At 40.6% G+C, this 20,765-nt stretch overlaps 3 protein-coding genes across 7 annotated transcripts; 2 read left to right on the top strand and 1 right to left on the bottom strand.

Annotated features, from left to right (window-relative positions):
• Positions 1 to 93: 93 nt before the first annotated feature.
• LOC122413743 (uncharacterized) lies at positions 94 to 20,201 on the bottom strand. Of its 4 annotated transcripts, XM_043424305.1 has the most exons (4): positions 4,592 to 4,901; positions 4,112 to 4,279; positions 3,641 to 3,967; positions 94 to 3,149 (listed from the first exon to the last, which is right to left on the bottom strand). In XM_043424305.1, the coding sequence occupies exons 2-4, from the start codon at positions 4,216 to 4,218 to the stop codon at positions 1,283 to 1,285; spliced, it is 2,301 nt and encodes a 766-aa protein (XP_043280240.1). In that variant the 5' UTR covers positions 4,219 to 4,279; positions 4,592 to 4,901; the 3' UTR covers positions 94 to 1,282. The 4 variants fall into 4 exon arrangements, with proteins under 4 accessions (XP_043280240.1, XP_043280242.1, XP_043280241.1 ...); XM_043424307.1 differs by lacking the exons at positions 4,112 to 4,279; positions 4,592 to 4,901 and adding an exon at positions 20,067 to 20,201; XM_043424306.1 differs by lacking the exon at positions 4,112 to 4,279 and having other exon boundaries at positions 4,592 to 4,894.
• Positions 5,226 to 12,195, top strand: LOC122413745 (sodium-independent sulfate anion transporter). Of its 2 annotated transcripts, none has more exons than XM_043424310.1 (9): positions 5,226 to 5,427; positions 7,548 to 7,781; positions 8,368 to 8,563; positions 8,684 to 8,904; positions 9,246 to 9,810; positions 10,246 to 10,472; positions 10,588 to 10,761; positions 11,163 to 11,325; positions 11,415 to 12,195. In XM_043424310.1, exons 2-9 carry the CDS (start codon positions 7,560 to 7,562, stop codon positions 11,570 to 11,572), a joined length of 1,926 nt encoding a protein of 641 aa, XP_043280245.1. In that variant the 5' UTR covers positions 5,226 to 5,427; positions 7,548 to 7,559; the 3' UTR covers positions 11,573 to 12,195. The 2 variants fall into 2 exon arrangements, with proteins under 2 accessions (XP_043280245.1, XP_043280246.1); XM_043424311.1 differs by having other exon boundaries at positions 5,252 to 5,316.
• Positions 12,855 to 19,894, top strand: LOC122413747 (methanethiol oxidase). The gene is made up of 8 exons (XM_043424314.1): positions 12,855 to 15,829; positions 15,927 to 16,084; positions 16,242 to 16,421; positions 16,573 to 16,876; positions 17,040 to 17,300; positions 17,568 to 17,901; positions 18,165 to 18,287; positions 18,511 to 19,894. Exons 1-8 carry the CDS (start codon positions 15,823 to 15,825, stop codon positions 18,551 to 18,553), a joined length of 1,410 nt encoding a protein of 469 aa, XP_043280249.1. The 5' UTR covers positions 12,855 to 15,822; the 3' UTR covers positions 18,554 to 19,894.
• Positions 20,202 to 20,765: the final 564 nt, after the last annotated feature.

The following is a 20,765-nucleotide window of genomic DNA, read 5'->3' as shown; positions in this document are numbered from 1 at the left end:
TACACTATTCAAGATTTTTTTCTAATATTTCCTGCAATCATAAAACCAAACTCCTGACATTCTCATAAAAATTTTCCACAACAAACGCTGCTCTCGATTTGGTAGAGGTTTTATTTATATAAAAAAGAAAATAATACACGTCGTTTTTCTTAGCTTTCGTTCACAAAGCTCCGTTTTCAACGAACTCGAAGAAGCATTCATTTTCCCGTAGATAAATGTCGTCATGCCTCCACGTTAAAATATATTTATATCTCTTACATAACTATTAATATTTTATATACTGAAGCAAATCACGCGACCATTTTATGGTCTGGGCTCGAAAAAGTACGTAGACTTATTCTTTTAATCGTGAACGCACTTTGTGGAAATTCCATCACAAAAGCTCGAAGCATGTTTTGCTCTGATATGATCATTGCTTGGATAGCTTTGGAAAAGTGGCACTATCGTGCGTAGAATCACAAAATTTTTCTTTCATTGAGGCACTTGATTAACTTTTCGAGTCAGTTAATTTTATAGTCATCGAAGAGCGCATTTCGATTGTTTATTACGAAGAGGCACATTGCATTTAACGAAACATATAAAGCAAATCGTTTTTTTAACAACGAAAAAGAAAAAAATAATTCAATGAAAGTGGAATTTTCGTCATTTTTCAGACTCTCTACTTTGGGAAAATGTAATGAAACGAGTGTCAGGAGAAAAAAATAAAATGAGAAACAAAAAAGCAAGTGTGAAAAATTTTTGGAAAATTGATGGTTCATAACATTCCGTAAATTTCAAATGAAGCATAAAGAAAAATTAATAAACTGGTAAATGATAGTAATGTCATCGAGAAAAAGGAATATTACTTTAAATGCAAAGTATCTGGAGCCACAATAGTTTAAGCGTTTGCATGTCGCAACTGCACGTAAACTCTCTTAACAAGGGAATGAGAAAAATAGCGATCTAAGAATTCTATATAGGAGTATAAAATCGTTGCCGTATACATTAATTCGTCTTCGGCGAGGAGAAAAATTAAACGAAAAGAAAAGAAAAGAAAAATGAATTTGGTTGAAATCCTGTACAGTCTTTGGCACAAGGAACGAAGTTAAAGTTCACAAAGTTTGCACCTTTGGAAAGCAGCACGAACCATCATTTTTGCTTAATCGTCGAGTTCTATTTGCAGCTGTTTAAATTTCGAGAGACTCTCAAATTCTCGACGATATTAAAATACTGAAAAAAAAAAGACTTTGTGACCCCTACCAAGGATGCAAACTTCGACAAATTCAAAAAGTGAAATGTTCTCTTAACGCGTTTGTTGCTGAAATTTTTCTCGTCTTCCTTCCACGTTTGAATATGAACGTTGTCCCGTTTGATGCTGCTGACGAGTATCTTGATTGAAAGATGCCCTGTAAGGTCCCGGAACTCTATTGCTACCGTGTGAATAATCGAAATGTTCGTTGCCAAAGTTCGAAGCTTCGTCGTATTGGGTCATCAGAGGTGATACTTGTCCATGAAAATTGGTTCTCGGGCGAGGGCCTGGTTCCAAACCACGAGGCGTCGTTACGATTCGTGGGATCATGTTAGCCGGCACAGCAGGGCGGGTCGCCGGATATCCCGGAGGTCCTCGCACGTGGTTCGATAAAAGTCTGCACTGCGATGGGATGAGACCGTCACGAGGCACGTCATATGATGGCTCTTGGAACTGTGCTGCCTGAAAACTTAGGTTCTGAGTCTGTAAAATCGGAATTCGAGTACGATGAGATGGTGCGGTACCGCGTAGCGTTGCTGATTCGTTTGCCATTTGAATGTTTGGCCTGCTATCGACAAAAACAATGTTGCTCGGCGAAGAATTTTCGGCGATCATAGCACGTTCAGGGCAATAGTAACCTTCTCCCGGTAACTGATTGATCAATCCTAGTTGACTCCGGTGCACGAAAAGTGGATTTTCTGGATCATGAGGCGAGTGTAATATCACATAATCCGATGGCGCGGGGAATGTATAAACGAAACTGGGCTCTTCCGGTATTGGAGTTTGTACCGCTGCTTCTTGTGCTTCCTCCGGCTGATAATTCTTGTAACTCTCGAAAACTTGGCGTTGCGGAGACGAAAGATAATCTTCTCTCTGTTTTTGCAGAAGAAGTCGATAAAGCAAAGGATCGTAATGAGCCAAGTTATCATACAACGGTTGCGAGCTTTGGCGGGCAGCTATATAGCTACTGGGAGGTTCGTTCTGATGGTAATAAGGTTGATTTTCAACGAATCCCGGAGGAGGATTGTGCATTGGCGTGAAACTTTTAGGAGGTGCCGATTTTTCTGCAAGATTGTCAACGACACTGGTCGCAATGGTAACTTCTGGTTTTGACGTTGATGGAATGTCTTCGTCGTCGGGACGTGGTCCGTTCAATCTCGATCTGAATCCTTGCAAACGAAGTTTCTCCGATTGTTTGAGAGCGTTTTCACAGGCTTCGGAGTTTTCACTCTTTTGTAAAATTCTCAATTGTGGAGGTTGTTCTTCTCTGTGCAAATTTTTATCTGAAACATCGTGATTGGATTTCCGGGATTCCAAACGTTCGTGGGATGACGAAAATTTCTCTGGGATAGCTTCGATCTCATTGTCGTTTTTGGACAGATTTTCCTCACTTTCTCGCTCAACTCGCGACTGTCCTTTGACGTAACGATATCTCGTATTATTTTCTCGTCTCGGATTGTACGGATATTCCTTGGGTTGACTGTACCTGTTTGTTGCGTGATTATTTTGCGGCCTGAATTCATTACGATGAGAATTGCAATTTTCTGGTTCTTCCGAATTGGTGGAGTTCAGGGTACTCTGAAATCTTTCTTTTTGCTGATTCATACTCGAATGTGGTTCGCTGATTTGCGAACCTCGACCGATTGTCGCAAATTTCTGGATCCCTCCTCTCGCTGTCTCGGAACTGCTCGTATTCGCTCTTCCGCGTCCCCTGGACTCTATTCCATTCCTGCTGCAGGTCGCCTCCTCGATTTTTTTGACGCTCCCTCCAACGAAGCTAGATTTTCTCGCAGTAATCGATCGTCCCGGAGGAGGGTTGTGTATTTCAATCACGGTTTTCGCGGATGCGTTATTGTTCGTATCGGATGGTTTTGCAGATTCTTCTGGTTCTGGATCTGGCAAATTACTTTGCTTCTTGGTCCTGAATAAAGAAAAACAAATTAGTTGTTGGACAATAGCGTTTCGAAAATTGGGCTTCGCAAATTTGACATATACGTAAAAAAAATAGGTACAAGGAAATCTGAAGATTGTGAATTTGTTAAAATTTGAAATGTCACAAATCATAAAATAATGAATTGTGAACAATTCGAATGCCCAGATTTGTAAATATGACAAGTTAGTGAAAAACGAACGCGTTGCAAAAGTAAAAATAACAATTTGAGGTAATTGCAAAATAACAAAAAAAACTACAGATTTCAAATTTATATTTGTTTCTTTATTTATTATGAGAATTACAAAGAAAAACAAATACCCAGATATATAGATAGCGAGTATCGAAACTCACCATATTGTGTTAAAATGAGTGTTTAAAAAATTGTACAATTGCAAAAATCAAGTGATTAATAACTTGAAAAATTAATGTAAAACACAGCGTATAAAATGTCAAAATTCTAAATGATTCCAATTTCTTACCAAAACCCATCGTCATCCGACTTTCTGTCGATATCGTCATCGTCCGCAATAGTAAGATTTGCAATCTTCCGATTATTTTCCTCATATAACTTCCTGCTTTCTTCCATAGCCTTCTTCATATCTTCATCAGATTCAGCCTCAGTCGTAGTAGCAGCATTCGCTTTGCGAAACAAGCTTTCTCCAAGTTTTTTGTTACCGTTCCAGACGGTATTGGATGATCCCGGATCATTATCCGAGAGTGATCTATTCTGTTGAGCTGTCCGATTCCTTCCACGTGCTTTTCCTTTTCTACCATTAGCCATTTCTTCGTGAGAGATTATGCGATGCCTGTGGGAAACGAAGAATTTCAGTTTCAGAATGGTACTATTACGCCTCTGGGCAAAATGAGCTGTCAAAATGATAACAGAATATTGCTAACTGAACAGATTAGTTTGTGAGTGATAAGAAAAAAACATGATAAGCCGAACATACGGAATGGCCGGACTCTTGAGCCAATTCATACTATGAAATTTGGTAATCAAGTTCTCTGCCCCGACGACTTCGTTGTTGCACGCGGAATTTCGTTCGTTCGAAACCATCTTTTGGTTTTCTGGACGAGGCGGAACGAATAAAAAAAATCGGTTGAATCGAAAAACGCCGCTGAAGGTCATCGCACACGACGCAATCGCGTAAAATAAAGACACGCATGTTTTAATAGTATTTAACAAGCATGCGATCAGGACAAAATAACGTACATCATCTTGATTAACTCGAGGGTTATCAGGCAATTGTAATTTTTCCAATTTTCTTTTTCTTTTCTTTTTGACATCGCGTAATTTGGACATGCTCTGAAGTTAATAATAAATTTCGAGGTGAGGAAAGAACGTGCAATGTTTTTGTTGATTCGGGATCCTTATCCGCCTCGAACTATACACGACAACTTTGTTAAATAATTGTTAAGATGATACGTACCACGGCACGTAGTAAAACAACGAACGACCGGCTAATGCGCCAGCCACACTGCGTATCGTTGTTTTTTTTCTCTCTTTGTTTCAACCCGATACCGCGAAGGAATTTTGTGATTTGTTTGGCTTATCGCGCCTAGGAAGAGCGCGCTCGATGACCGGTCTTTGTCGAGCTGTGCGCAAGCGCAGCAAGTTGGCGCTGTATGCCGGTTGAGCGATTAATTCAATCACTATAAAAATTGTCATTCTCCTAAATTTTCTTATGAAAAAATTGCATTGAAGTATGAGAAAAGAACGATTAATTTCATGTTCAATGAACAACGTATAAATGTTTTCGTTTGTTGTTCAACTAACTTTCACGCACTTTTAAACAGAGTCCCTAGATGAATCTCGCCCAAAATCCAATCGAATGATAAACTTGGAAATTTCTCACAATTGCCATTTATATATAGGAATACACGTACACAATTTTACAGGTGCCGTCGATTAATCGTTTAATCGAAAGTACACTTCGAGAATATTAGTGGGGGTAAAAAGGGTAGGATAGCTCAGTGACCGTAAACTAGCGCCACGGCCAACACTAACGGCAGGAATGTAAAGCTAAGTAGGGATCGCTGGCACCGGAGAAATTCTCGTATACATCAGTCAACGGTGGTTGGCCCAACCAGCCGGCAGTTTCTTTGCTGTCGCAAATTACGGTCCTTATTCTTTCAAGGATTCTCTTTCCTTTCCGTATGTGCTGAATTTATATATTGTGATTACGTTGTTTTTCTTCGTAATTTGAATAAAAATACAATAATAATAAAATGCAGTGACGTCAGTAAGTCGGTACTTCCGTCCATAGTAAGCTGGTTTTTTCTCTTACACTTCTTACCCACCCTTTCTCGACTTCATGCAGGGACTGGTTCGCACACAGAGAAAAAAACTACTAGTGCAGCTGTTCAAAGAAGTTTTAAGAAATAAAATTAAATAAAAAAAAGCAACCGACATTACTTATCATCGTAAACGATGAATGATCGAAATTCATGATATTTCCTATTATAGTAATTGTCCAACGATCGATATTGTTATTTGACCCGAAGAAAGAGCTCATGTTTCAACGAAAGAATGTTGAAAAAATTACCTCCTGAACTAAGTTCTCTTTTCCAAGTATTCCACAGTGGGCTAAATACATTTTTTTTCGTATGCAATAATAATTTTTATTCAAGAAAATATTTTCTAGTGATAAAACAATCCTCCCAAAAGGTAATAATGCAACGAGTGCTCGAGATTCTTTTAAATTTCGAAAAAAAAAAATGACCAATTTTTTTTAAAGCTCTCACTATTGAGACTCGAAAGATTTTTCAAAAATAAGTCATCAGCATTTCAAATTCCAGTTTTATATGGTGAATACGTTGAAAGGTATAAATAATATACGCGAAGGGAGAAAGTAGCTCGTGCAAGCCTACTTTTGTGCAAACCAGTGAACCCGCGAGATGAGAGCAAAATCTTCGTCGTAATTATCGAGCGTTTTATAACATTACGATTATTCGTTATATTAAGGGGTGAATAACGGAAAAAAGTCATTGCTCCGTCGAAATCAGAGTCGATTACATTGAGATTCGTATTTAAATACTTTCAAGTTTATTGAAACATGGCCTTGAATCGTGAATTTCACTCGTTACTCGTTACGCAATTCGCACAACGGTTTATTAGAGACAATCGAAGGCTATTTACGATGATAAAGGACAAGAAAAAAATAAGCGATAAAAAATTGTAGGTTCCAATCACCGTTCAGTGTGAAGACAATGTGACACGAAGAACGAAATTATTATGACAAAAATGCTTAATACGACAAATAGAAATTCAGAGAAGGATAAACTTTGATATCAATTTAAATGGAATTGTAACTTGAAAGAAAAATGATGAAAATAGCTGTCGAGAGTTCGTGAACGCTTCGGTGTAGTCTCGGCAGAGCGCTACACTCTTTTTATTTTGAATTCCAACTGCACTATTATGTAACAGTGGGCAATCTTTCAATGGGAATTCCAAATTCACGATATCGAGACCAAATAATTTAGTTTCATGCTTGCACTTACCGAGGCATCAGGAAAATTTACATTTTACGCAATAACTCAAATAATTTTCTGTCCATTTATAAAATTTCAATTTTCAGTTGCACACGAAATACGACAAAGTTCCACGCAGAAGAATGAGGATTTTGGTCGTCCGTTTCGAGAATCGTAGCATAGAAAATAAACATTATCAGAAATCGATAAACATGATTATTCCTTTTTGAGGTGACGTGACAACTTGAAATAATTTTTTCTTTTTTCAAGAGCCTGCGACACGTCACGTTTCCGTTCACACGTTAAACTCCTACGTCTCAAAACCACGTGTTTTTCAGGATCGAAGGATAAAAGAAACCGAAGATAATAATAATATAAAAAGAGACACTGCGGAGGTCGAAGAAACTTTTTCTCGATGAAACCACACTCGTGGAGCGTAGGGAATTGGGTATATAAAGGATTGGACCGGAGATCATTTGTTTTCAGTTTGTCTCTGTAGATTGAACCATGCAAATGATTGTTATTATTTCGGGGGTATAAATAGTGGCTCGGTATCGAGGGTGGGCTCGAAATCACTCATTATCGGGGAGAGACGAGACGAGATTCAATTTGAATACGAGTAATTACGATACTGATTAATAAAAATATGTAAAATATCGAAGAAATTTTTATTTACACTCCAAATTATCGAGTTTAACATCTGCTTTTTGAAGCTTGTAAAAATACAAAGTTCCGAGCTCCGAGATCGGTTAAAGAAGCACTCGACGAAACGCTGCGTTACCGCGAGCGCCCGCCGCGACTCGCCACCTAGCGACGGTCGATCGAAACGATTATTTTAAATTGAGAATCCCGAGTCGTATAGCGAGCGGAGTGAACGGCGGACGAAATAAAAATTCTTTTTATTTTCATCTTCAGATACTAGCGAAAATGGTGAGCGAGGAAAAAGAAAAAAACCGACGAAAACGTCTCGGATCCTCGGGCTACAACAGATGCAAAAAATTGCTGGAAAAAAGACTGCCGATTTGGCGATGGCTGCCACAATACAACATGGAGAAATGCGTGAGTGATGCCATCGCAGGTGTGACCGTAGGCTTAACGGTCATGCCGCAAGGACTCGCTTATGCCATTTTGGCAGGCCTCGAGCCCCAGGTAAATACTCAAATGAGAACATTCTCGAAACTTGTTATTCGAAAATTTGTGTGAAATCGTATGGAAAAACGTGATTTTAATCGAACACTCAACTTCTTGAGCCACAAACTTTTGCGTTTCCATTTTTTAAATTCTTTTTTGTATCGTGCAATATTCAAAATGATTAATAATGCACATTCGTCGTTTCCAAATATTCACTAAATGCACATTTAGCATTATTTCCACCAAGACAAAAGCAAGAGCCTGGTCTGCAATTGAATATGTGTGTCAGTGAGAAAATTGGGCTCATTTTCCGTCGAATTGGGGGCTCGAACCAGTCGCATCGTTTTTAAAATTACTTTTCACTCGCGTAACTCATTTTCACGTTCCTCGAAACACTCGGTCCAATTGATCGAATAAAATATTTGAATATTTTTTCTCCATAATTCATTCTCGTATCTAAAAAAAATGTTGACAGCTTGCAAGGTTTTAAAAAAAATGGCAACAGCTTCAGAATTGTTGTAATCGATAAATGTCGGATGTTTCGACACTGGCACGTTCTCCGTAGAAAAACTTGATTGACAAAACTGCCTGAATTCCCTTGCAGTATGGTCTGTACTCGGCGTTTATGGGGGCGATAGTTTACGTGGTATTTGGTTCCTGCAAGGATATCACAATAGGTCCGACAGCATTGATGGCTATAATGACTCATGAGTACGTACAAGGGAGAAGTCCCGATTTTGCGATTCTCCTAGCATTTCTATCCGGATGCTTGCAGCTCGTAATGGCTTGTCTACATCTCGGTAATTTTTTGTTATCACGATCGAAGAGAGTGTTGTTATAAAAAGTTGAAGCACAGCGAGTGTCGATTCGACGTCCTTCGGCCCGGAGACTCGTTCCTCATTTTGTATTTTTCTCCACAGACGTTCTAATCGATTTTATATCGATACCGGTCACGGTGGGATTCACATCAGCGACTTCGGTAATAATCGTCGCGTCTCAATTGAAGGGCCTGTTAGGCCTGAAGATATCGTCGTCCGGTTTCGTCGACACCATTACCAAAGTCGTACAGAACATTGGCAGCACGTCGCCGTGCGACGCTGGCATGAGCGCGACGTGCATCATCCTCCTTCTGCTGCTCAGGGTGAGACCCTTTTTATTTTCGTTTGCTCTCCTTCTTCGAGGCTCCCAAGATTTTCCAGTTCAAAGGTCACGAGTGATCGATGCTTTTTTCTTGGCAAGCGCTGTTTCGAGGTCGGGCTCTGATCTCTGTTGAGCAACTCTCCTTCCGACGAGGCCAACTGTGAGGATTTTGTACCAATTGCTATTGAGTCTGTCAATTCGAATGAAAGATCCTTCGGAATTCGAATTCTCGTGGCTTCTGCACTTTTTCCATGGGGAAGATTCTGTTTTGTAGCTGTAAAATTAAGATTAATCTTGTAAAAGAATACTTTGCGATGAAACGACGGTGAAATTTGTTCGCAGAGAATGAAAGACGTGAAATTATGCTCCGACGAGGCGGCGAAGCCGACGAAATCTCAGCTGCTCGTGAGCAAACTCATCTGGCTGATATCGACCGCCCGTAACGCCATAATCGTCGTGGCCTGCTCGACGCTCGCTTACAAAATGGAGCAATCTGGTGGGTCACCGTTCGTGCTCACCGGTACCGTGAGATCAGGACTCCCGACGTTCGGTTTGCCCCCATTCTCCACTCAAATGAACAATCGGACGTTGAACTTTGTCGAAATGTGCTCCGAGCTCGGACCCGCGATCCTGCTCGTTCCGATAATCGGCGTCCTGGGCAACGTCGCCATCGCCAAAGCCTTCGCCAACGGCGAAAGCGTCGATGCTACACAAGAACTCTTGTGCCTTGGGATCTGCAACGTTCTAGGATCCTGCGCCAACTCGATGCCCGTCACCGGAAGCTTCAGCCGCTCGGCCGTCAATCATGCCAGTGGCGTCAGGACCCCCATGGGCGGACTTTATACCGGCGCACTCATACTTTTGGCTCTGAGTCTTCTCACTCCGTACTTTTACTTCATTCCCAAAGGTTCGTTCCGCCTCTTTCCTCGATCCGTCCAGTAAATTCGCCACGTTTCGTCGTCTTTTCGTGCTCGGAGAGTCTCCCCGGTTCGTGCAATAACATTTAATGGTCTGCAAAATTAAAGAATATCTTAAAATGAAGTAAAATTTATCGGCGGAATTAAAATTCTCTTTTGCTCGCAATTCTGCATGAAATTTCTCACAATAAATCAAAAAGTTCTCAAATTTTTAGCTTCATTAAATTTCCTCAAATAATTATCGAAAAATCAAAACTCACACGATCACAGATTCACAAAAGTTCCCAACCGTGCCAAAATTCTCTCCACTTTCTCAAATATTCTGTCATTCGCCACTGCATTTTATAACAAAATCTCTCTCAAACTCAGCGTGGAAACGTGATTTTCAGCATTATTTTAATTCCTTGTAAAATTATGATTCCCAGCATCTCTCGCAGCCGTTATAATATGTGCGGTGATATACATGATCGAGTACGAAGTGGTAAAACTGATGTGGAAATCGAGTAAGAAAGATCTCATCCCGATGTTCGCGACATTTTTCCTGTGTCTCATTATCGGCGTTGAGTACGGTATTCTCATTGGAGTAGGAGTGAATCTGATATTCCTGTTGTATCCGTCGGCGAGGCCGTCGATGCACGTCGAAAAATGCATCGTGAGTGGTTTGACCGGTGAATGACGATCGGAGCTCTATTTTTGTAGAGAATTCCAAAAATGTCTTCGTGTCTTTCGTGTGACTTCGTTGACGCTAACTTGTGAATTATTTTCAGACCGATTCCGGGACGGATTATCTCTTGGTCACTCCCGGTAACAGCCTGTACTTTCCGGCCGTCGATTTCATCAAACAATTCGTTGGTCACGCGGGCGTTCGAGAGGGTTCTAGTCAATTGCCGGTTGTCGTTGATTGTCGATATGTTCTGGGCGCTGATTTCACGGCGGCGAAAGTAATTTTCATGAAGATCATGTTTTAATGATGCTGAAGTTTCCAACGTTGGAGTCCAACGAAATGATCGAAAAAAACTCTCCAATAATTCCAGTAATTCTCCTATTTTGTTCCCTGCCAAATTTGCGATTCGCAGTTTTTCAAGCTGCACCAACGACTCGTGAAATAAAAAATTGGTGAATTACAAATGTTTTTTTTCGTTCATTTCGTTGAACTCGAACGTTGGAAACTTCAGCGTCGTATGTTTTAATGTTAATTCAGAAATTGCTATTCCTCGCACAAAATTTACAAAGCTTGAGAAAATATTCGTGTTACTTTAAAAAACTAGATTGTGGGGGATGATTTGACAAAAAGGAGATTCAGAATGTGCATGAGCCTGAGAAAACTTGAAATATTTTTCAGGGAATGGCTGCGCTGATAAACGAGTTCAACAACCGAAAGCAAGCTCTCTACTTTTACAATCCCCGTGCCGAAGTCGTTGCGGTTTTGCGGGGTGCATGCGGCGAGGAATTTCAACAAGTTTCCAGTCAGGAAGAATTGTCGTACTTGCTCAAGCCGCGCTCAGGTAAAACGCTCGTTCTCTCATAGTCTTCGTAATTTTTATTCGAAAATTCGTGATTCGTCGCTTGACCGAATATTATTTTCTCGTTCCAGGAACGAATACTCATCAGCAACTTTTGCCAATGAAAATAAACGAATCTCTGGAGCCACTGTCGAAAAGCAACCCCGAGCTTTACCATCGATTCAGTTACACAAACTGTCACGAGCTACGAGAAGTAACGACGAGCCTCTTACCAGCCGCGGTCAGCTGAGACACAAACTAACCTCGTTTTCAATTAAATTAACATCATTTCATAAACTCTCTTTTTATTTCCATTGTTTTTATTTATACTATTATATTTTATAAGATTATATTTTCTTTTATATCATTTATATTTTGAGTCATTCGTTATTTCGTTCACTCTTATCACCATCGCGTTTATTATTTCAACGCTGTCTCTGTACGCTCGAAATTTTAATCGTTGTGATTAGGTAGTATTTTTATAAAGATAGCTATACGAGTCGCTGGACGACAAAAACCGAAACAGTATTTTAAAGGAGAGAAAAAATAACAAGAAAAATAAGAAAGGTATTCGAATATTTCAAATGATACGAAAAAGCCCATTAATTCGTGGGAAATTGAAGCTCGTTTTACTGGGAATCGAAGAAATTTATTGTTTTGTAGTCCAATTTAGAATCTGCAGAGAATTTAACGAACCTTACAGTCGACGATTTGTCATTGGAACAAATTTTCGAATAAATCAAAGAATTTCCGGTTCTTCAGTAGCACGAGCTTTAACGTCATTCTTTCCGAGCGATTTTTTTGAGATTAATTGGAAGGATGGAACAACATGTGATTGAACGAATAAAGCAATCTCGATTTTTGCTCATCGTCTCCGCGTCGTAGGAAGCTTTTTTTAATGGACGATTATTGTAGCCACGAGAATTCAGATTTGGTAGCCTGATGAGCTTCGTTTGAGGGACGAGAGGGATACGAAAGTCTCTTTTTTATGATCCCAGTGTCGCCGGGGCTCCGGCAACGCCAATTTTCCGTTCCTACCCAATATATTTACAGAAAATTTGACGTTTTACTCATTTATGATTACTCATGTGCAAATCCCATTGTTCACGGGGCGGCTGTCATCAGTTTTTTGACTCCCACGTAATTACGAAAACGGCAGCGAGGACACTCGGCACGTGTTCATCGAAACCAACAAAGTTCGATTTTCCGTCATTATTATCTTCGAAAAAGATCACAATCGAAATAAAGACTGATTTTTTCGATTCTTTGGCATCTTGACGAGCATCAAAATTCTGATCGAATAAAATTCGAGACTGAAAACGTTCCGTGGCAAATTTTTCCCGCTTCGAACCCAGTGGAGGGTCCCAATTTCAGGGAGTATTCAGCTCCAGCGAGAAGGATCGGGCGAGGGCGAGCAGGAACAGTCGCGAGGAGTCGAATCCAGTTCGCGTTCCTTCGTTTTATTGATTCGTTGAGCCCGGGCTGTGTTTATATCTCTCCGTTATTCGGGGTGGTTCGGTGGAGTTCGGAGACGTCATGACCGCGCCTACACACGTGGGAGGTTTGTGTACCGCGATAGAAAACGAGAGAGCGAACAAGAGGGAGGAAACTTGACCAAGGGAACTCGCAATCAACAAGTCCACATGCCTGAACGAATTTTTCCTAGTCACCCTGTTGAAGAGGCACGAAAAACAAAACGTTCGAAGGCTCCGTTCGAACATGTTAGAGCCGAGGCGATGAACGAATTTCCCAAGATTTTATCGAAGCAAAGTATCGAACGGGCGATCAATGTGGAATCGTCCGGTTAAGCGATGACGAAGATTCTCATCGAATGGACAGTTTCTCCACTGAAAAATAATAATCGAAAGTGCGAATGTTGTGAAGTGCGAAAAGTTCGAAACAATCTTTGGCGCTTGGAATTCCCGGATCCTCGAGAGCCAACGTCCGAAATTTCGTTCGTAAATTCCTCGAATATCGTCGGGACTCCACAATCGTTTACCAAAAAATCCCACAAAAATGCAGGAGCCACGAGCCGAGTGTCCGCTCTTTTCCCACTCGTCGAAACTTAAAAATAGGCTTTTGCCAGTTTCACTCACGCTCCAGCTGATATCTCGCAGTCTCACCAGTGAATTAAATATCGTGCCAATTTTTTCTCTCCCCAATCTCTTGCATCGAAAATTAACGACCCGACAAAAGTTTGCCCTCCGAACGCAATGAAATCGTTTTTTCGATAAAATAATAGACACCAAACGCTCGTTTAAAATCGTCGATACTTCGTCACAACTTTTCAGTTCAAAAGAGCCAAAAGAACTTTCAATTACGTGCCGGTGAGGAGGAGAATGCCAAAGCCGACCCCTTCGACGGTGAGAAATGGAAAAATTAAATAGACAAAAAATTTGTACGAAAATCTTAATGCGTTCTGTCTGAAAGAGTGAAACATTCCCCCAGCAAAAAATCAACCTCTTCGACATGACAGACTGAGAAAATGTGCGTGAGCGAAAATTTCTAAAAGAAAAAAAAGTAAAACTCAAATTTTTTAATCTTAACGTCAAAGCTCATTGATTTTTGAAGATCGATCAAGAATGTCGATATTTTACAAGATTTTTATAGGCGTCAGTGTTATTTTGGGCGTAGTTTTTCTCGCGGTGTTAAACGGTAACAAACTGAGTCTCGAGACCAAAAGGAACGCTCTGTTGTTAGAAATAATTGGCAACGTCAGTCACGGGCTCGACAAATTGGACACTGGTTTGGAGAGCATCATGACTGAGACGAGAGTGGCGAAAGAGCGAATCCATCGACTGGTAGCGATGCATCGTGAGAGTCTGGCTTGTGCTGCGCGTCTCCGGAACAAAAGATTGGAAATTCTGGCGAAGCCTTCGTCGAGAACTGGTGGAAATGAGCGGCGGAAGGACACGTGACGAAAATCGACTGTGATAAATATCGTGTAGCGACGAGAGCAAGTAAATGAGCGAGAAAAATTGAAAAATTCTTCAATAAATGTCTACAATTCGAAAAAGTTCAGTAAAGCCCAAAAAGAATCATTGCAAATGCCAAAATCAGAGTTTCGAGGGAGAACAGAATTTTTGAAATTTCATATTCATCGAAATTTTTCTCAGGCTCTCGACCAAAATCACTTTCAATTATTCCGAATTACTGTCATTTTCGTATTTTGTGACTCGCTAACGAATCCAGTCGTTCTTATCAAGCCATTGAATTCTGTGATTTTCTAGTCAATTCATTTTCAAGTTCGAACACTTTCTTACCAATTTATACCGAGTAATCAGAATTTTTAAAATCGAAAATTACCGAAACGTCAGCCAATCGATGTGACAAGCAACTTGAATCGTTACTTTTTAAATGTAATTTGAAAAAAAAAAAAAAAAAAAAAAAAACACTGAAAATTTGAATGGATCAATTATCGTCTTTCACAACGTTAACGAATGATGAAAAACGACACGAAGATTGTTCATTCATCTATAAACTATAATCCAAAGGATACGTCAATTAATGAAATATTTGTTAACGAAATTATCGAGTACGAAGTACCCTTAGAAGGTTTTAAGATAATCACAAATATCACGAATCCTCGGACCACGCAACAAGTACACGCGAACGAAGAAAGCTTCAATAACGTTCGTGTGTAATCTCGACAATCACAAAGTTAGTTCTATCCCCTAGAATATTAAAAATAAAAACCTGACACACGTTAGCCTTGCCAATGAAACATTGTGCAATATAATGATTAAGGAAACAGCACCAACTACAAACGTCAAAGTATAATTGAATGAGGAATCGCGCACCGAACGAGGAAAAAGCGCGGAGAGACTCGTGCGCGAATAAACAAGACGAAAAAGCGATAATAAACGCTTTCGGATAAGTCGGAAATAAAAAAACATTGCGGAACATCGTAGTCTCCGTGAGAGCGTAAGCATCATTGGAACGTCGCGATGACATAAATGCGATAATTGGAAGCTCGAAGAATGTAACTTTTGCGAAATCGGGCGAGAAAGTTTGTCATTACGTCCTTAAAGTCCTTTGAATAATTCGGAAAAAAGTGGTGGTAAAGCAGCACTCTGAGCAGAGGAAATAAAAATCCTTCGATTCGATTAGAATTTGTAAACGAAAAAAGTGAAAAAATATTTTTGTATCCATGTTTTCCAACTGCAACTGCGGTGCCATATTTTTCAACGCGCTCCAGGAGAGATAACGTCACTTATCGTGAAAGTCGAAAGCGTCGCTTTTTATTTATAAAACGCCGCACGACTGTTCAACGAGAATTGAAAACGAGGAGGGGGAAAAGATAGGAAAGAAGGGAGGACGAGATTGTGCCAATGCAGCGAGTCATCGTTGTGTACAAATAAACAAGCATAGAGCGAGACCGAAGCACTTAGTTCTGTCCGAACTACCGTGGAGGCGTAATCCGAGTGAGGATTGCGCAGTATCATCGCTAAGGCGGTATTAAAATCTCGTATTCGCGCTGATAATTTCGAGATCGCGATAATGCCAGGTAATTGAAAATTCTTGTAATTCGTAAATGTCACGTTTTTTTCTACATTTGTATAAACTGGTAAGACGATTTCTCATTTGAAAACCTTTTTTGAAAGCTTGCAAGAGTGGTCCCGGCTACAGAAGCCCACTTTCGGCGATGCTCGAAGGACCGCGAGAAAAAATATTGTACGTCGTTTGTCCGCACACCGACCCGAATAAGCCGGACGTTCTCGCGACCGTCGATGTCGACGCCTCCAGCCCAACTTACTGTCAGGTAATCCGCAACGTTTTTATTCTTTTGTTTATACCGAGAAACTCCGACTTTGGAATCCTCAGAAAGTTTATTTTGGGCGGAGAAAAAAATATGGAAGTTCGAGTGCTCTGTTTACGCTTCCTCCTCGCTGCTTATTCGTTGATATTTGACTCGACAGATCGTGCACAAGCTACGAATGCTTCACGTCGGCGACGAGCTCCATCACTCGGGATGGAACGTCTGTTCGAGCTGCCACGACAAGCCTCGCAATCGCGACACTTTGGTACTCCCGTCTTTGATGTCGGACAGAGTTTATTTCGTTGATACGAGCGACGAGACAAATCCAGTGATAAAAAAGGTGATGAGAGAGCAAGTTTTCGTATTTTCGGTCTTCTCTTCACTTTTTTAGGCTCGTTCGACTTGCTCGTTTTATTTTCGCGTCCGATGCGAAATTCATCATCGGGGAATGAAATGTTCAATGATTTATCTTAAACATCGATGTCTCCCAGGTTTTAGAGCCCGAGGAAATGCACAAAGTCGGCTTATCGACGCCTCACACTTCCCACTGCGCCCCGACCGGCGAAATCATGATATCGACGATGGGCAAACCGAACGGTGACGGTTTGGGCGATTTCCTGTGTGTCGACAGCGAAACGCTCCGAGTCAAGGGCACTTGGACGGAGGGCGAAAAAAAAGCTCAATTCGGATACGATTTTTGGTATCAGCCACACCAGGATGCTCTCGTTTCCACGGAGTGGGGCGTGCCTCGAGTTTTCAAAGGTGGCTACGCCCCCGGACACAGCGAGGATCCTGGTCAGTTGAAAAAGTCGACGCTCCTTTGGTTTTTACAATAATATTTCGCAATTTAATTTTCTCCGCCGAAATGAAGTTGAATTATCGAGTTGGTTCTCGCAGTTACGAATCGACGAATTGTTTTTTCCAATTTTTAATCGCGAATTACGTACCCGCGCGTCAGCTATCTACGGTCGAAGTTTGAACTTTTACTCGTGGAACGATAAGAAACTCGTTCAAACGATAAATCTCGGTGACGAGGGGATCGCTCCGCTGGAGATACGATTTCTGCACGAACCGACGGCCGCCGAGGGCTACGTCGGGTGCGCCGTGCCTGCCAATGTTCATCGATTCTTCAAGAACGAAAATGGCGCTTGGGAAACCGAGAAGGTTATCGACGTGCCCGTTAAGAAAGTCGAAGGATGGATGGCTCCGCAAATGTCGGGTACGAGGCACCTTCGTTAATCTTTTTCCCTTCGACCCACTCACACTTTTTCCTCCGTCGATGCTCTGCTCGTGGAAACACATTCGTCGCCACGATTTTGTTCCTTTTTTGTGAAAAGTTTCAATGCTTTCTTCTCACGCGTATTTCCAGTCGATCGAATATTTTTTAAATTCACTATTCGAAATATTGAAGTTTTCAAATTTCACTAGATAATTGTCCACTTTCGAAGGTTTTTCAATGTCGATTTTTTGACGTATTTGCACACAGGAATGATCACTGACATTCTGCTCAGTCTCGACGACAAGTACCTCTACTTTTCGAACTTTTTGCACGGCGACGTCAGACAGTACGACGTTACGGATCGTCGGAAACCGAAATTGGTCGGTCAAGTATTTCTCGGCGGTTCCCTACTCTCAGACTCGAACGTGCGCGTCGTCGATGACGAGGAAATGAGCAGCCAGCCTGACCCGATTTTCATTAAGGGTCGCAGACTGTACGGTTCACCGCAAATGCTGCAATTGAGTCTCGATGGCCGGAGGCTCTACGTCTCAACTTCCATTTTCAAACCGTGGGATAAACAATTTTATCCTCAACATGTCGAGTAAGTTTATGCACTTTTTGTTCACTCATTGTTTAAATTTTATGTCAAATTAGAGACGAACACGTTCAGGTAATTTTAGTTCATCGTAAAATTAAGTTTTCTTTGTGGAATCGAATCAAAATTCAACGTCAAATTGACGAGAAATTTGTAGTCGTCTTTTAACACGAAATCTTCATTTTTCGCTGGCGCGTGTCGAACTTTCAATCGAACGAATCCGCACATTTCGATCTCAATTGACGATAATCGAAATGTTTACGAAACAGGCACGGCTCGACGATAGTGAAATTGGACGTTGACGTCGAAAATGGCGGCATGAAACTCGACGAGAACTTCCTCGTCGATTTCGGTGCTGACAAAAACGATATTTTACTAGCTCACGAAATGAGGTAAGGAATTAAGCTTGCATTTTTGCAGTGTGAAACTTTTTCGAATCTTTTTTTTCTCATTGGGTTCTCGAGAACTTATCGGAACAAATCGACGTCTGAATCGATCACGGCGATGTCAAGGGATTTTAGAAAAAAACGGTTTCCAAAATTCTCTCGCGACAATTTTGACAAACGATCTAAAAAACGACTAACCTCAAAGACCATAAATTTTTACGATTTCTAGATACCCCGGAGGAGATTGTACTTCGGACATTTGGCTTCCATGAAAGTTGATCTTCCACGAAAGAAGCCCAACATACGAGTGATTTTTTATTAAAATGAATACACTAAGAAACGCAAGTTCTCTCGAATTGATTAAATAAAAAAAAGGTCGACTCGACCGTTGGATGGTTTCGTCGGGATGTTTATTTCGTCCAAAGTATGAAAATGAATTGAACTCAAAGCCAAAGTATCGAAAAATGCACGTACTTGACCACTCAAAATAGGTTAAACCCGAAGAATGGCGATTTTACGATGCACGGAAGAAAAAAATGCTGCCTCATGAATGCTGGACGAGACAACAATGACCGGAAGTTCGTGAAAGCAAAGTAATCGTGCGCGGCTACTGCAGCGCCACTATTCCGAAAGTACCTGCAGCACTAATCGAAAAACGTAAAAGAACATGCAGCACAAAAAAACGAAATGTGAATGCTATTTTTTACCAACGGAACGTAAGAAAGCTAAGCGAAGGTTCTTCACTCGTTGCAATATGTAATAATAATAATGGGGGACTTTAAAACGCTGCAGAATCGATCGTCTCGCACCTGCCATCACACTTGAGACTCGAGACCTCTCTACGCTGACTCGAGAACTCTCTTTTCGACACCCTGCGAAGCGAGTCACGCGATTCGACACCTGGCACGCGTTCGCCAATGAAAAAATAAATGTGAAAAAAAAAAACAAATGGCACGCAACGATTGTCTCTCGGATTAAATTCGTTACGCATCTTCTTGCATCTGGCGAGAAATTTTTCGAATAACTCACCATTTCGTTCCAACCTTTTTTTCATTCTTATTCCACGGACCATCCCTCACGTCACACTTTAGTCACTTTTATATTGGATGAAAATTATTTTTCGAAAATCTAACCTAAAAACTTATGTGTCAAACATTCGAATAACTGATGCGACCAAAGATTCTTTATACGCGACCACAATAAAGCTCGTGATGCATTATTATTATTATTCAATAGAAAATTAGAAACAAAATTTCAGAAAACTGATTTTCTTGAATGAATCCCCAAGTAACAGCATTGTTCAGGTAGTGTTTTGGCTAAAACAGTATAAACTCTTGAAATAACCTTAAACTGAAATGACGTCACGCAGGAAAGTGTGGGATCATTTTTTGTTTCAACGAATATTTTCCGGTTTTAGCTATGCAAAATACTCGACCACAAAGCATTTACATACGTATACTTATAGTACACCGCGCGTGATCGCAATCTGCGATAATCGTAGTCATGTTATAAAGTATTTTCAAGTGCCCCTTATCACGAACACCCACGCTCAATGTTCCCCGTCGTTCCTGTATAAAAGTTTATAACTCCTATAAATAGACGATTACGACAAATTCACTTGTATTCATTATAATAAATCTTAATCCGTCACTCTCCCTGCTGTATATTCCTCCGTCTCTCGCACCGAAATACCGGCGAAATTTCCCCGGCATTAAAATAACCGAGAGTCATGAAAGAAAGTTGTTGAGAAAAAATCACGTATGTTTTACTAAAAAATGAGCTCACCAAACTCCACGGCGTCATAAATCTTCGGTATACTTGTTTCTGATCCAATTCTCTAGGAACTCGCGCACTCCCGCGACAGAATGAACACAAAAATTGTAAACCGATTCGTTGCACTTACATTGTTGCAGTGAACTTTTCGAGTTTTCGACTGCCTACTGCTTCAAAATATAAGTGACACTAGAAGTTTTGCGGCCCTCTGTGTTTTGTTTTCAACAGTTACCCGCCAACGCGCACAAACCGGTGGCGCTCCCAAGTGGATGTTCAGTAAATTCTTGAAGTTGAGCGACACTGTTCGTCGGTTAAGTTACCGTCGAAAAATACTAAATTATGACCAAATTTGTAAAACTTTTTCACCTGTACTATTATAAAATACCGGATAATCATCTCCGGTTTTCGATTTCGATTCGGACGAATGGTTATTAAATTTATTCGAAATTTTTCACGGAATTGAACAAACGTTATCTCGAATCACCGACAACAATGTCTCTTTATATTGTTGATTTTTTAAAAAGAGTAATCCACATTTAATGGATTCAGTTTCAAATTAGAAAATTCCTTTTGCATCCGCAGGTTTGATGAATTTTTAAAAAAGTTGGCCGGAATATGACATGAACAAGACTCGTAGAAATTGTTGTTATCGAATCGCCACTATCGATAAATATTAAGCAACGGATAATTTTTCATCTGAATTTCGTGTTA

Source organism: Venturia canescens, chromosome 7 (assembly GCF_019457755.1).
Source record: "Venturia canescens isolate UGA chromosome 7, ASM1945775v1, whole genome shotgun sequence".
NCBI lineage: Eukaryota > Metazoa > Arthropoda > Insecta > Hymenoptera > Ichneumonidae > Venturia > Venturia canescens.
This window is presented reverse-complemented; position numbering and strand designations above follow the sequence as displayed.

Bases quoted from the DNA above. Each gene is read 5' to 3' on its own strand.
- LOC122413745 (XM_043424310.1), top strand. From the start codon at position 7,560: ATGGTGAGCGAGGAAAAAGAAAAAAACCGACGAAAACGTCTCGGATCC. The intron at 7,782-8,367 runs GTAAATACTCAA...ATTCCCTTGCAG, and splicing joins TGGCAGGCCTCGAGCCCCAG to TATGGTCTGTACTCGGCGTT. The intron at 8,905-9,245 runs GTGAGACCCTTT...ATTTGTTCGCAG, and splicing joins TCCTCCTTCTGCTGCTCAGG to AGAATGAAAGACGTGAAATT.
- LOC122413743 (XM_043424304.1), bottom strand. From the start codon at position 4,464: ATGTCCAAATTACGCGATGTCAAAAAGAAAAGAAAAAGAAAATTGGAA. The intron at 3,968-4,111 runs GTATGTTCGGCT...CGTTTCCCACAG, and splicing joins CTCAAGAGTCCGGCCATTCC to GCATCGCATAATCTCTCACG. The intron at 3,150-3,640 runs GTAAGAAATTGG...TTCTTTATTCAG, and splicing joins TCGGATGACGATGGGTTTTG to GACCAAGAAGCAAAGTAATT.
- LOC122413747 (XM_043424314.1), top strand. The intron at 16,422-16,572 runs GTGATGAGAGAG...GATGTCTCCCAG, and splicing joins CAAATCCAGTGATAAAAAAG to GTTTTAGAGCCCGAGGAAAT. The intron at 17,301-17,567 runs GTACGAGGCACC...ATTTGCACACAG, and splicing joins GATGGCTCCGCAAATGTCGG to GAATGATCACTGACATTCTG.